The 13,995-nt window shown below is 41.8% G+C and overlaps 1 protein-coding gene across 1 annotated transcript in view; it reads right to left on the reverse strand.

Moving 5' to 3' along the window:
• TM4SF4 (transmembrane 4 L six family member 4) overlaps positions 1-13,995 on the reverse strand; it is a 29,013-nt gene that overhangs the window by 14,487 nt on the left and 531 nt on the right. The window contains 2 exon segments of the mRNA XM_017856563.1: positions 1,442-1,578; positions 13,258-13,347. Coding sequence (XP_017712052.1) covers positions 1,442-1,578; positions 13,258-13,347 — 227 coding nt within the window.

Raw genomic sequence — 13,995 nt, forward strand, 5'->3', positions numbered from 1 at the left:
ATGCTCAAGCAAGCCAACCCCATGGTAGCGTAGCCCCAACAGTCTTCTCTGCATGATAAGAGGGCTTTTCACACAGTAGACTAAATGTATTTGGAAACTGCTGCACAAGATATGAGGCTGTTAGAGACCTTGTATTGCTTAACTATGAGAAAGGTGGGGATGTTTCATACGGGACATCTGTGAACAAACCGAGACTGTGTATCACAGAGAACTAGGCCCCTTCACTTCCCCAGCCTGAAGTCATTCTTAAGGTTCTTTAGACTCTCACAGTAAATGAATACGTAGAGGTTTGAGTTAATATACTGGTGTTCTACAGATTATTTTAAGACATGAATCTATTCTTCATGTGCAGGAAGATCCGATAATTGTATTTCCTGACTCTGTGGGATGTGCCAGTCCCTGTCAGACAGAGAGGCTGAGATGGTGAATGAAACACAAATGCTCCAAGCCCCCTTGGAGGTTAAAGTCTAGTGCAGCTTCGCCTGACAGATCCATTTACCATGATGGAAATGTTCTAGATCTGCGCTATTCAATAAAGTAGCTACAAGCCCTATATGTCTGCTGGGTACTTGAAATATGGCTAGTGTGATTAAGGAACTGTATTTTTAACTTTATTTCATTTAAATGAATTTGAGTTTAAGTAGTTTCACATGGCCGCTGGCTACTGGACTAAACAGTGCCATCCTGGTCAGCGCAGGACAGAAAGATGTGTATTATGAAAGGCTAAGACTTGAAGTTAGAAGTCCTGAGTTTGAGCCTGGCACTGTCCTCAACTAACAATGTGACTTTGAAGCTCGTTAAACTTATTAAACCTGCCTTGGCACACAGTAATTACCTCTTGAGGTTACTATGAAGATTAAATTATAAATTTGTGGGATAAAGATCTTTACAGCCTACAAAGTACTGTGAAAATATGAAATGTTATTTTAATGAGGCTATTAACATTAACACGAGAAACCTACAATGATTTCAATGTCATTTTCTGTACATTTGCACTTAAACGATTGTTTAATTATAGGCAATTTGGGGTATTAGTGAAAGGCCTTGGGCCCAGTTAGTGAGTAATTATTCTTGTTTTCTATTATAAGATTTGCAATGAAAACTATTACTCTGTTTATTAATACTATTAGTTGCCTTGTGTTGCTGCTAATAAATATTTGGGTGCAAGTGATGACACAACAAATCTCTTCCTTCCCTCAGGCTAAAGGAGGCAACCATCCTCTTTTAGTTATTTCTCCTGGGATCTGTCAAAGGAGCAATTCGAAGTGAGATTCTATGCAACTTTGCTGTACTCCACAACTCCAGCTCTGCCTCAAAGGAGCACCCAGCCTGAGACTTGCATAAGGATGAAGACATGACATTGTGTGCAGTCTCCCCTTGGGCAATTTATCTGCCCATGCCCCTTGTGGTGACAGGTGGGCATTGCAGGGTGTGGTCTTACCCGTTGTGGAAGGGGTAGCCCCATGTATTATTGGCCATGAGGCATTTAGGACCCTTGTTGATTGAAACGGCTGAGACGATAAACGAGTATCCAGCTCCCAAGAATCCAACCGCAGCAAATATCGTGGAGGTGAACATCTGAAAGAGAGGAAGAGAGACAGTCAAATTCTCCAGGTGGTCCAGAGGATACACTCAGCAAACCTAATCCACCTGCTGTTGAACATGGTGACTACAAGAAGTTATGGGGTAGGAGCTAGTCTTTACAGTATATGGGGCCTGTGGAGTCTTCTAGAATGAATTTTGGTATCTTCTTTTCCCTTCTTCATTCCCATTTCCATTTCTTTTTCACCTTTTCATTGATGACGGAGGTGTTGATTCTGTTACCTTTGAGCCATGGGCTTTTAATCTTGTTAAAGATAAACTCTCCTCCCCAGGGCTGATATATAAAGCCAATCTATAATAGAATCAAAGAACCTTAGGATTGGCAGTAATCTTTTTTTCTTTTTGAGACGGAATTTCGCCCTTGTTGCCTAGTCTGGAAAGCAATGGCATGATCTCAGCTCACTGCAACCTCCATCTCCCAGGTTCAGACGATTCTCCTGCCTCAGCCTCCTGAGTAGCTAGGAGTACAGGCATGCGCCACCACGCCCGGCTATTTTTTTGTATTTTTAGTAGAGACAGGGTTTCACCATGTTGGCTAGGCTGGTCTTGAACTCTTGACCTCAGTTGATTCGCCTGCCTTGGCCTCCCAAAGTGCGGGGATTACAGACATGAGCCTCCGCACCTGGCCTGGCAGTAATCTTAAAAGTTTTCTGGTCAAATTATCCTGCTAAGGCCAGTCACTATGGTGTCTCATGTGACAGGCAGGTTCTACTTATGAGAAAGAGTAAAAGTTTAGAACCCCTCCTCACAGGCCCTCATTACGTTCCTTGAAGCCAAAAAGATCAACTCTAACCTGTCTTCCATTTAGCATCAGTCTTTAAAATATCTGAAGATTGCCTTGACATCTTTCACCCCTTCCACCCTTGGAACGTTTTCTCTTCTTTACGTTAAACAATCCAAAAAATTCCATTCTTTTAAATATTTTTCTATGATGGAGATTAATTAATGAAAAACAGATTAGACTACCATATTTTTTTTCAATTTTAAAATCAAAATAGAATTATTGATTGCAAAAGGCAGAAGCAATCCTGGAGTCCAACTAGGTTAACTCCCTCTTACGGATGAAAAAACGTAGGCCCAGGGATGTTAAGAACTTTTGCAATATCCATTGTAGACAGTAACTAGAAAGTAGCATGAAAACATTTAAAAATTTGGAGAAACAGGCAGAAAATGATCACCTCTATTGCTTTGATGAGAAAGCACAGGGTTTAAAGTCAGCAGACCCAGACCCAGGCTCATATCTCAGCTTTGCTAGTCTTCGCTGATGTAATGACTTTGCATAATGAATGTGTCCTCAGAGCTTTAGTTTTATCATCTTAAAATGGGCATGATAGAGCCCACCTAAAATGTCTGTTGTGAACATTAGACGTGGCAACCTAAGTTAAACGTCAGCTATTTTCCCTTTCCCCTTTCATGTTATTAACAATATTATCGTAGTACATATCTGGGATGAGGTGGGGTTTGAAGGTGAAGAGGACCTGATTGTGCCTGGGTGATTGGAATCTATGTAATAATGGAGTTCTACTTTAGCTGGTATCCATTTTCATATCATAAATCAATGTATTTTGGATGCAACTTTTTAAAAAATTCTTTTTGATAGAAAATTTAACTCTTTTGCCAACTTATCTGATTGATGCAACGTTTTAATACCGAGCTCTAACTTCATGTGCTTTGTCTGACTCTCCTTGTAGAACTGACCCTTCATTCTTCATCTCTTCCAACCCCTATACTCTAGATTGCACAAACTTCTATCACAGCACAATGCCTCTAATACAATAATGCATAGAGTTTTGTTGTTGTTGTTGTTGTTTAGACAGGGTCTTGCCCTGTCACCAGGCTGAGTGCAGTGGTGCAATCACGGTTCACTGCAGCCTTGACTTCCTGGGCTCAAGTGATCCTCCCACCTCAGACTCCTAAGGAGCTAGGACTACAGGCATCCACCACCATGCCCAGCTAATGCATAGCTTTTTATGGCTGTCTTCTCCAAATAGAGCACAAGTTCCTTGAAGTCACGAACAGTAAGTTATTTGAAGATAGGGCATTGTTCCAAATTTAGCATAGTCTTACAGTTTTTCTTCTTCCTAGCTTATCAAAGTCACTGGATAACGACTTGTTGCATGTTTTCAATGGCTAAGGTTTCATATTACTAACTGTTTAGATTTTTTCCCTTATCGTTTATGCTTAGGGTATCTAAATCCACTCTCAGCAGCAAGAACATTCATGACTTTAACCTAGGTCAGAAGTAAGTGAACATTTTGGCCAATTTCTCATATTAGAACAGGCAATCTCTTTTCCAAAGGATGTATGATTGAATAAGTTTGAAAATTGCTGGATTACATAAATAAGTTTCATTCCTGCTGCACTTCTAAAAATATAGTACTTATGAGACATGAATTTGTGTAACCTTCTGAGAAGGAAATCTACTATATATGCTGGAATATAAGGAAAACCATTCACTCTCACATATTCCTCAGAAATGAGGGAATTACCTTAGAGTTGAGTCCTTATTTCATCTATCAGGCAATAAGGTATTTCCTCAAACACTTTATTTTGAACAACCAAGTACTGCACAGAGAAGACATCAATCAGAAACAACTCAATCATTGTTAGATGACAGAATTGTGTTAAAAACTTTTTCTTAACACATATTTATTAATTATTATAAAAAAGTTGACCCCATAGTTCCTAGTTCTGGATATTATAGTTAACAAACCTTTTAAAGGGCATTCTAGGCCTGGCACAGTGGCTCACAACTGTAATCCCAGCACTTTGGGGGGCCAAGGTGGGCAGATCACCAGGTCAGGCACTCAAGACCAGCCTGGCCAATATGGTGAAACCCCACCTCTACTAAAAATATTTTAAAAATTAGCTGGGCATGGTGGTGCGCGCCTGTTGTCCCAATTACTCAGGAGGCTGAGGCAGAAGAATTTCTTGAACCTGGGAGGCGAAGGTGGCAGTGAGCTGAGATCATACTACTGCACTCCAGTGTGGGCAACAGAGCGAGACTCCATCTCAAAAAAAAAAAAAAAAAAAAAAAAAAAAAAGCAGGGTGAGGTGGCCCGTGCCTATAATCTCAGTTACTCAGAAGGCTGAGGAAGGAGAATTGCTTGAGCCCGAGAGGCAGATCTTGCAGTAAGCCGAGATTGCGCCACTGCACTCCAACCTAGGTGACAGAGCAAGACTCCATCTCAAAAAATAAAATAAATGAATAAATGGCATTCTAAAATAAGCACACTTCGTGTTGATAATTGTGGAGATCATTACTATATACCTGTAGGAGGAATGTTTGAACATTGTCTTTGTCTTTTGAGAGTTGATATTTGTGACTAAGGGTGAAATTTTCCCTGACAACATCATGCATAGACACATAAATGTTGTATTCAAACTTAAATGGAAAAGAAGATGTGCTGTGGGAGCCTTTTGATGGCCCAAAGTGTGTCTTTAGTAGTAGCAAAGACATTGATGAAAAGAAACATGAATATTTATTTATTTTAAAATAAATGGGCCGGGCGCAGTGGCTCAAGCCTGTAATCCCAGCACTGTGGGAGGCTGAGGTGGGCAGATCACTTGCTCCTAGGAGTTCAAGCCCAGCCTGGGCAACATGGTGAAACCTCATCTCTAGAAAAGCTACAAAAATTAGCCAGCCATGGTAGTGCACGCCTGTAGTCCCAGCTACTCAGGAGGCTGAGAATTGCTTCAGCACGGGACACAGAGGTTGCAGTGAGCCGAGATCACACCACTGCACTCCAGTATGGGCGACAGAGTGAGACTCTGTGTCAAAAAATAAATAAATAAATAAATAAATAAATAAATAGGAGAAATGTCAGTTCACAATCAATATATTAAAATTATTTCATATTTTATATAACATGATTTAAAATATGTTTATGTCACTGAAAGTTTATATATTATTTTGGTTAAAGAGCTTTTCGAAGTTTCTTCATGGGAAAATAAGACATGGTTTTATGTTCAGATTTGCCTTATATCTGCAGTTGAGTATCCATGGTACTTGCAGTTTTCCATTCTTATTGGATCCCATAAGTTTTTTTTTTTTTCCTGTGAGTGCTTATAAGAAAACACTTTGGAAAATGCTGCTACAATTTTTTTTTTTTTTTAGTTTAGTTTAAATAGAGATGGGTCTCACTGTGTTGCCCAGGCTGTTCTCGAACTCCTGGTCTCAAGTCATCCTCCTTCTTTGGCCTCCCAAAGTACTGGGATTACAGTACTGGGATTACTGAGCCAACATACCTGGCCTACAATTCTTACTGAGAGCTTATATGGCTGGTTTCCTGTTTCTTAGCTACCTCTATGCTCCAACTAAATTTCTGTTCCGTTAGATACAGCTAGTATAACTCTAGGACTAGAGCAAGCGAAATCTTACACTTAGGGCAGTTTCTTCTAATGCTACCTACTGCCCTTTCAGAAATAGGTTCTGAGTGGTCTGGAAACATTTGTTGACACATGGCAGATTGAGCTGTCCTCGTGAAAGACTAGGTGGTCACAGAGAAAAACAGATTCTATGAAGGAGGGGGGTCTCGGCACATTTTATGGATAAATCACAGGAAGCAAGATACATGCTGAGTCAGGTTGCTTTAAGTTATTTCACATTGGGAAGTCTTAAAAATGACAAATTCTCTAGAATCAATTCTTAGAGATATGATCAGTCGAAAAGCCAGCATAGAATAACTTCAATTTATCATGGGTTTCATGACACAAAATGTTAAAAGAAAGAAAGGCCAGGCTTGGTGGCTCACGCCTGTAATCCCAGCACTTTGGGAGGCCAAAGCTGGCAGATCGCTTGAGCCCAGGAATTTGAGACCAGTCTGGCCAACATGGTGAAATTCCATCTCTACAAGAAATAAAAAGATTAATGAGGGGTGGTGGTGTGTGCTTATAGTCCTAGCTATTTGGGAGGCTGAGGTGGGAGGATCGCTTGAGCCCAGGAGGCAGAGGTTGCAGTGAGCTGAGATTGCACCATTGCACTTCCACCTGGGCAACAGAGCCAGACCCTGTCTAGAAAAAAAGAAAAGAAAGGTTCTTGAGATCAAGTTGACTACATTAGAGAGTAGACACTTCAAAATTGGTATTATTTATAGTAAATAGGTAAAAGTCCTGGGATATCTCTGGAAGGAGACAGTAATTGAGAACAGTGGGGACCTCTGAGAAGGGAAGTTGGCAGACTTTGGAATCAGATAAGGGAGTCTTCCTTTGTGATTTTTGTGCCATGGGCATGCTGTACCTGGTCTAAGTGAATAAATGGTGAAGAACGACACTACTGTGTTGTGGCCAAAGGTATGGATTACAGGCAGATGGATCTGGATCTGAGTTCTGGTTCCTCCCTCACAATCTTGGGAAGTAATCTTTTTTATTCCAGTTCTTCTTCTGTAAAATAAGGCTCATTAATAAGTACTTGCTTTACAGATAATATGTAAGATAGCCTAACCAGTAAAGGTACACACCTCTTGAAGATCAGATCATCCCCAGGTGGGATAGGCTACTAGCAATCCCCAGTGCCTCACTGATAGGACACCTAGAATTATTTTTCCTGTTCCCAAGGTTTGGGTAATTTCCCATGACATTAGCAAGCACTTGATCAATGTCATTATTATATTATAGTATTTTTGTTATCATATCCTCACATGCACTTACTTTCCACAAATACAGAGAGCATAACTCTGGAGAGAAAAAATTCAACTGGCTAATTCCCTCATAGCTGCTCAGCGCACATATTCTGCTCACATTGTTAATGTGTATAGCATACGCTGCAAATGTTTCCCTTGAAAGAAGACCTGCAATCATATGTCCCCTAATTCACCAATTGCCAGCTTGAAGACCTCCCTTTCTGTTGGGCTCTGGAGACAGACAGGTACCATCAGATCCCAGCTCTGTCTCCACACATGGTGTGTCCTGGGGTCATGTAGGTGCTTATGTTGGCCAAAGCACATCCTGAGGGCATGGACATTCCTCCTTAGTAAGGAGGAATAGAGATTGCCTGAAGTCTTTTTTCTTCTCAGAAATTAATATCCTCTATTTTTTGCCTGGGCTAGGCTTGGGAAGGGAGTGGGGGAAGTGGCAGTCAGAAACTTAACTTGCAGGAGCCCCAGTTTCCTCATTTATAAAATGAGGAGTTTAATGCCGAACTCAGAGGGTTGTTGTGAGAACTGAGCATGATAAATACGGAAAGCCCATTTTCTCTTCTAGGTGTTCACTTACTTTATTCATCCAACAAGTATTTATTGAGGATCTATGTGTCCTCCATACCCTAGGCACTTAGTTGGTAGTTCCCTCCTCTTCCCTTACACCAATGCTTGCAAAATCTTCCCCTAGAACTTACAACATCCTTATGAGAGACAGTAACTGCCATGATCCGTTTTATAGCAGAGGATTTTGAAGCATAGAAAATCTTTACTGAAGATGTCGGTGTGGTGGCTCACGACTGTAATCCCAGCACTTTGGGAGGCCAAGGCAGGCAGATCAAGAGGTCGGGAGTTTGAGACCAGCCTGGTCAACATAGTGAAACCCCATCTCTACTAAAAATACAAAAAATTAGTTGGGCGTGGTGGCTGGCGCCTGCAATCCCAGCTACTCAGGAGGCTGAGACAGGAGAATCGCGTGAATCCAGGACTCGGAGGTTGCAGCGAGCCGAGATCGCGCCACTGTACACCAGCCTGGGCGACAGTGCAAGACTCTGTCTCAAAATATAAATAAATAAAAATAAAATATGTAGAAGTAGAATAAAAATAGGAGCTTAAGGAGAAAGCATCTGGAAAAAAAGAAATAAAATTCCATACTTTATTTTTTTTCTTTCAATATATTCCATTTTTCTAAAGGAATGGTCTTTCTTAAATCTTCCTCAAGCTGGCCGTATTTCCAAGTAATGAGGAGGTAGATTAAGGATGCTTTTGGCCTGCAGGGCCTCTGCAAGAGGGAGTCCTCAGAAATGCTCACTCAGGAGGCATCTCTAGGGGGCACTGATGAGCCAGGCACGGGAAGAAGTGCTGACCACAGCACACAGACTGCGTTAGGACATGACCAAGACCTTTCTTCAAAACACGGAGGTTGATCATCTGGCCCTGCCTATGGGTGGGGTGGGCCTTGATCTATCTAATATGCTTTAAGGATAGTGAAATGCTTGCCTACCCAACACACGTCCTCATCAATCTACCTTTGGTCTCATTATTAAAGACACTCCTTTGAGTCAAATCCAAGATTTACAAAAGGCTCTTAATAAAACACATACTTAACATAAACGAGTTGACAAAATTAATTTGCTGCCCCACTGGGCCCTGAGAGATCCACTTTTTAGAAGGATTAGAGGGCAGGAGATGTTGACCAGCCACTGATAATGCTGCCAAGAAGCCACTGGGAACCTCGGGTTTGGGAGGATGAAGCTGTGACCTGAAAACAAACCCAGGCCAGGGTTCTCACTATTTTGCTCCAGGGCTCACTTTTCCGGCTCTCCTTTAGCCTAATTTATTTCAAAGAGCGCAGGTCTTTGGAGCTGAACTTCAGTCTCGCTCTGCCTCAGAGGAGAGCCATTTTCTCGGCTTTACCAAGAAACTATGAATCAGGTGATCCAAGATTCTTTCCAGCTTATTGTCTTGCTTTATCTCTGCAGCCACCACATCCTGCGTCTCCTATCTCCTACTTGGTTTTGCTACCCAAGGAAAGGGAAGAGAATGGTGCAGTGGGCCTCTGGGGAATGTTCCAGAAAGATATAATAAAGATGAGAGGAGAGAGAGAGGAGTCAGGAAAATAAATGACAGCGAGCAGACTGTAGAGAGGACAGAAGATTCAGCCTAGCAGCTGGTGGCCCAGTCTGTGTTTGCCTCACAGGACTTTCCACCTGCAGGGCTTCCTGTGCACTGCTCCCTGTGCAATGCTCCACAGAAGCCCCATGTCCCTGAAGGAGCTGGAGCCTGGAGGGGAATGCGTGAGACTTCGGAAAATAATTCAGAACTTTAGCAGTGTAGTTCTCTCCAAACTAGTCTATAGTTTTTGCTTCTTGTCTGACAAAATGCAAATACATCATTTTGGAAAAATGATTAGCCAGGTGAGGTGGTGAGCACTTGTAGCACCAGCTACTCAGGAGGCTGAGTGGGGAGGATCTCTTGAGTTCAGGAGTTCCAGAAGTTTGGGACCAACCTGGGCAACATAGTGAGATCCCCAACCACCTCAAAAAAAAAAAAAAAAAAAAAAAAAAAGAAAAAAGAAAGAAAGAAAGAAATGATTATTGCTTGATGCTCCAAAGCCTCCGAACATAACATTAAATAAACAAGAGTCTGAAGCAGGGGACATGAGCTCAATGGCCTTAGGGGCAGGAAAGGGACCCTAACTAAGTAGAGCAGCCAGGGTGGGCCCTATGGAACTCAGGCAGGCCCATTGAAGGCTGCTGTTGTGCCAAAATGCAGGCTAGGGGTGCCAGATTAATTTTTTATTTCTTGGGAAAAAAAGTCAGGTATCTAGATACTTTACATTCTATCTCTGAATTTTTAAAAATTGGCAGCTGATTAAAAAACAAAACAATCGGCTGGGCGCGGTGGCTAACGCCTATAATCCCAACACTTTGGGAGGCCGAGGCAGGTGGATCACCTGAGGTCAGGAGTTCGAGACCAGCCTGACCAACATGGTGAAACCCTGTCTCTACTAAAAATAAAAAAAAAATAGCCGAGTATGGTGGCAAGCACCTGTAATCCCAGTTACTCAGGAAGCTAAGGCAGGAGAATTGCTTGTACCCAGGAGGTGGAGGTTGCAGTGAGCTGAGATTGCATCATCGCACTCCAGCCTGGGGGAAAAGAGCGAGACCTGATCTCAACAAAACGAAACAAAATAAAACAAAAAATCAAAGACAAGAAATCCTTCTGCTGGCTACTCAGCATGTGGTTGACCCTGGCCCAGGGCAGCCGTGCTAGGTGCCTTAGTTTACAGTCTGGCACAGCTGGTCCTTTGATGGACACTGCCTCGTCATTTGGATGGTCAGTTGGTTATGTGGAGGAGTTACCCTCAACTCATGCCAACGGCAGCTTCCACATAGAGGCTTAGACAGCCCCCACAGACAACTTGTACTGGGAAGACCAAATATTTCAGATCCTATTGACTCAAAACTTTCTTTTATGAAATGTACTTATAAAAACATTTTTTTTCGGCAGTGGCTCATGCCTGTAATCCCAGCACTTTGGAAGGCCGAGGCGGGCAGATCACCTCAGGTTGGGAGTTCGAGACCAGTCTGGCCAACATGGAGAAACCACATCTCTACTAAAAATACAAAATTAGCCGGGCATGGTGGCACATGGCTGTAATCCCAGCTCCTTGGGAGGCTGAGGCAGGAGAATCACTTGAACCCGGGAGGCAGAGGTTGCAGGGAGCCGAAATCGCACCATTGCACTCCAGCCTGGGCAACAAGAGTGAAACTCCATCTCAAACAAACAACAACAACAACAAAACAAACTTTTTTGCCTTCATCTTGGACTTCATTTACATCTAACTTTAAAAACCAAGTTTTGTTTAATACTTAGAATGCTATTTCACTTCTCACTGTGGTTATATGTAAACCTAAAAACAAAAATCAAGCAAACAAAAGATCCTGTATTTTATATTTGCCAGTCTTTAGCCTTTTACTCAACATCAGGTATGAAATGTTAGATTTCTAAAAGAAATGACTCTTCTTTCTTTTCATCCCTATTTTCTTAATTGCTAGTTTAAAAAAAATCCTCATCTCCAACTTCTATCCCCCAAAAGTTCACAACGTATAATGGGAAAACAAGTTATAAATATCTTCTTTTCATTTATAATTACATAAAATATCATTTGTTATATAAAACATATATTACATAATTATATTAAATTGTGGGTTTTAAAAAATCTCTTTGTAAATGATGATTTTAAATGTTAACATAACAATTATCAATACTTATTTGGGACTCATGATGTTATATTTTCTTTGACCTTTGAACTCACATGGAAACTGTAATGTACGCACATCGGACCAACCTCAGCCTTTCACATATGCTCAATATTTTTTGATTGAATAAATGAACAAATAATGCTAAGAAAGAAATGTTAAAAGGATCCTGCCTCTGAATGGATTGATGCACCTTTCCCTTTAGTAAGTTAAAGTAAATGTGGTTAATTCATTATTGTGGTTCATGAATCTTTTAGGTGGACATGTGAACCATGGGAGATTAAAGGAGAAACTGGACTTCCTCATTTTTCAGACCAGTAATTCTAGTTCTACTATGCTTCATTTCTGCCTCATCAATATATCTAACTCTTAATATTTTTTGTCAACTCTCATTTTATTCATTTATATCACTACATGAATGAAAAATTAGAATCACTGGCAGATAGAAACACAATATAATTGCATTTTAGTTAAATAACATTGCATTCATTCCTGGAGCCTAAGACTTGTCCTCTCTTTGTTATAAAGGGAGATTATGAAGGGCAAAAAATAGTAAAGACGACTGGGCACGGTACCTCACACCTGTAATCCCAGCACTTTGGGAGGCTCAGGTGGGTGGATTGCTTGAGTCCAGGAGTTTGAGACCAGCCTAGGAAATATGCCAAAACTCTGTCTCTACTAAAAATACAAAAAATCAGCTCGGTGGGGTGGCGTACTTGTACTCCTAGGTACTTGGAAGGCTGAGGTGGGAGAATCACTTGAGCCCAGAAGGTCAAGAGGTCAAGGCTGCTGTGAGCCAAGATCTAGCCTGGGCAAACAGAGTGAGACCCTGTCTCAAAACAAAACAAAACAAACAAACAAAAAAAGAGAGAAAGAAAAGAAAATAAGAAAGACTTATGTCTATCAAAATAAGATTTTTTTTTTGAAAGTATCAAAAGGATTGAAGGAGAATTGAATGAGAATGACATTCTATGCTGTTGAAAGATATAGCACATCTGTGTAGCACCAGAGCTTGTCCCATACTTGAGAAATTCTGGTCTAGTCCAGCTTCCTGCTTTATACATGAGCAAAGGGAGGCAGAGCAGTACAATGACTTGCTCAATTGTAGAATAGGTCCTATCCCCAAGTCCCAGCATTCTTTTCACTGCACCCTGGAACTCTGATGCCTAACGTCTCTAGTTCACCTACTCAAAGATCGATGGCCGCATGAAACAAGAGAGGAAACAGAAGTCCTGAGGCAGAGCCCAGTGGAAGCCAGAGGTGCTGGGCCTCAGAGATAGAGAACACGGAAGTGGTGTGGGTGAGGAATCTAGAAGCCTACTGGGGAGGGGAGGATACCATCTTTTGTCCTGTCCCAAGTTCCCTTTGCAGATGAGCCAATTCAGGGCCAGAAAAGGGAAATGACTTGTCCAAGTTCTTATGGCCTCTCAGTGGTAGAGGAATGCTGCAGCCCCATCTCTGCCTTCCAGGATTGCATTCTGTATATGGGACCCCTCTGAATCTCCAGTTCTGACATCCCTGTCGGTTTGCAAAATCTAATACTGTATTCATACCCTGTAAGTATGAGGGCTGTGGTATTTTGGAAAATTATTATTATTTCACACTGACAGGAAAAATCACAGTTTTATCCCTTCACCAACTGCTCCCAGAGTCCTGGCTGGAGCTGATAACTTGTCTCCATCCCCATGTTGCCCAGCACAAAAACACAGAGCACCCTGGAGTAATTCTAGTAGCTGCCCCCCATGGTAACTCACCGCAAATCGCTTCCCACAGCCCTCGTTGCCGCAGCACCCACAGCAGTCATTGTTCTTCAGGCCCAAGAACACCAGCGCAGGGAAGATCATCTACCAGCAAGAGAGGCACTTCAGAGAGAGTCCAGGAGTTGAAGGGAAGGCCCGAGCCTGCCTGACTGTATAAGGAGCCCCATCCACAATGAGGGACTTGGAGGCCCAAAGGGAACGGCAAAGTAACAGAACATGGCTGGAGGGGTAATGGAGTGTTATGGAGTACTTAGGTTCCATTTGGGGTGACTAACCAGCTTCAATGAAGCAGGGTTTCAAAATCTGAGTTTCCATTTAGATAATGTGTTAGAAAAAAGAATAAGAAACTTGTCCTCAATTGTCGTGAAAAGTGAGTCTCTCTTCCTTTCACTCTCTCAAATGGAGGTTTCCAATTCTATTGGAAACCAGAGGTAAAGAAATCATTAGGTCCTAAGTGGAAGACGACTGCACTGACAACCGCTTCTCATGGTGGTTTTAAATCAATTTGCTTTTCTAGCGGGTTTGCATTGTGGCTTTGTTGTTGTTGTTGTTATTGCTTTGGGCACTATCTTGTTGGAATCAAGAAATTATGTGACCTTCACTTCGGTTCATGGCACTCAAATGACCCATGAGAACTGCCGACCCAAGTTTAGAAATTAATTACTTAGTAAATTTAGCTGATGTGTCCTTGTCAGAACCTAACAGAAAGGAGAAATAAATTAAGGTATTGAC

The sequence above is a fragment of the Rhinopithecus bieti genome, unplaced genomic scaffold, assembly GCF_001698545.2.
Source record: "Rhinopithecus bieti isolate Rb0 unplaced genomic scaffold, ASM169854v2 scaffold_42565, whole genome shotgun sequence".
Lineage (NCBI taxonomy): Eukaryota > Metazoa > Chordata > Mammalia > Primates > Cercopithecidae > Rhinopithecus > Rhinopithecus bieti.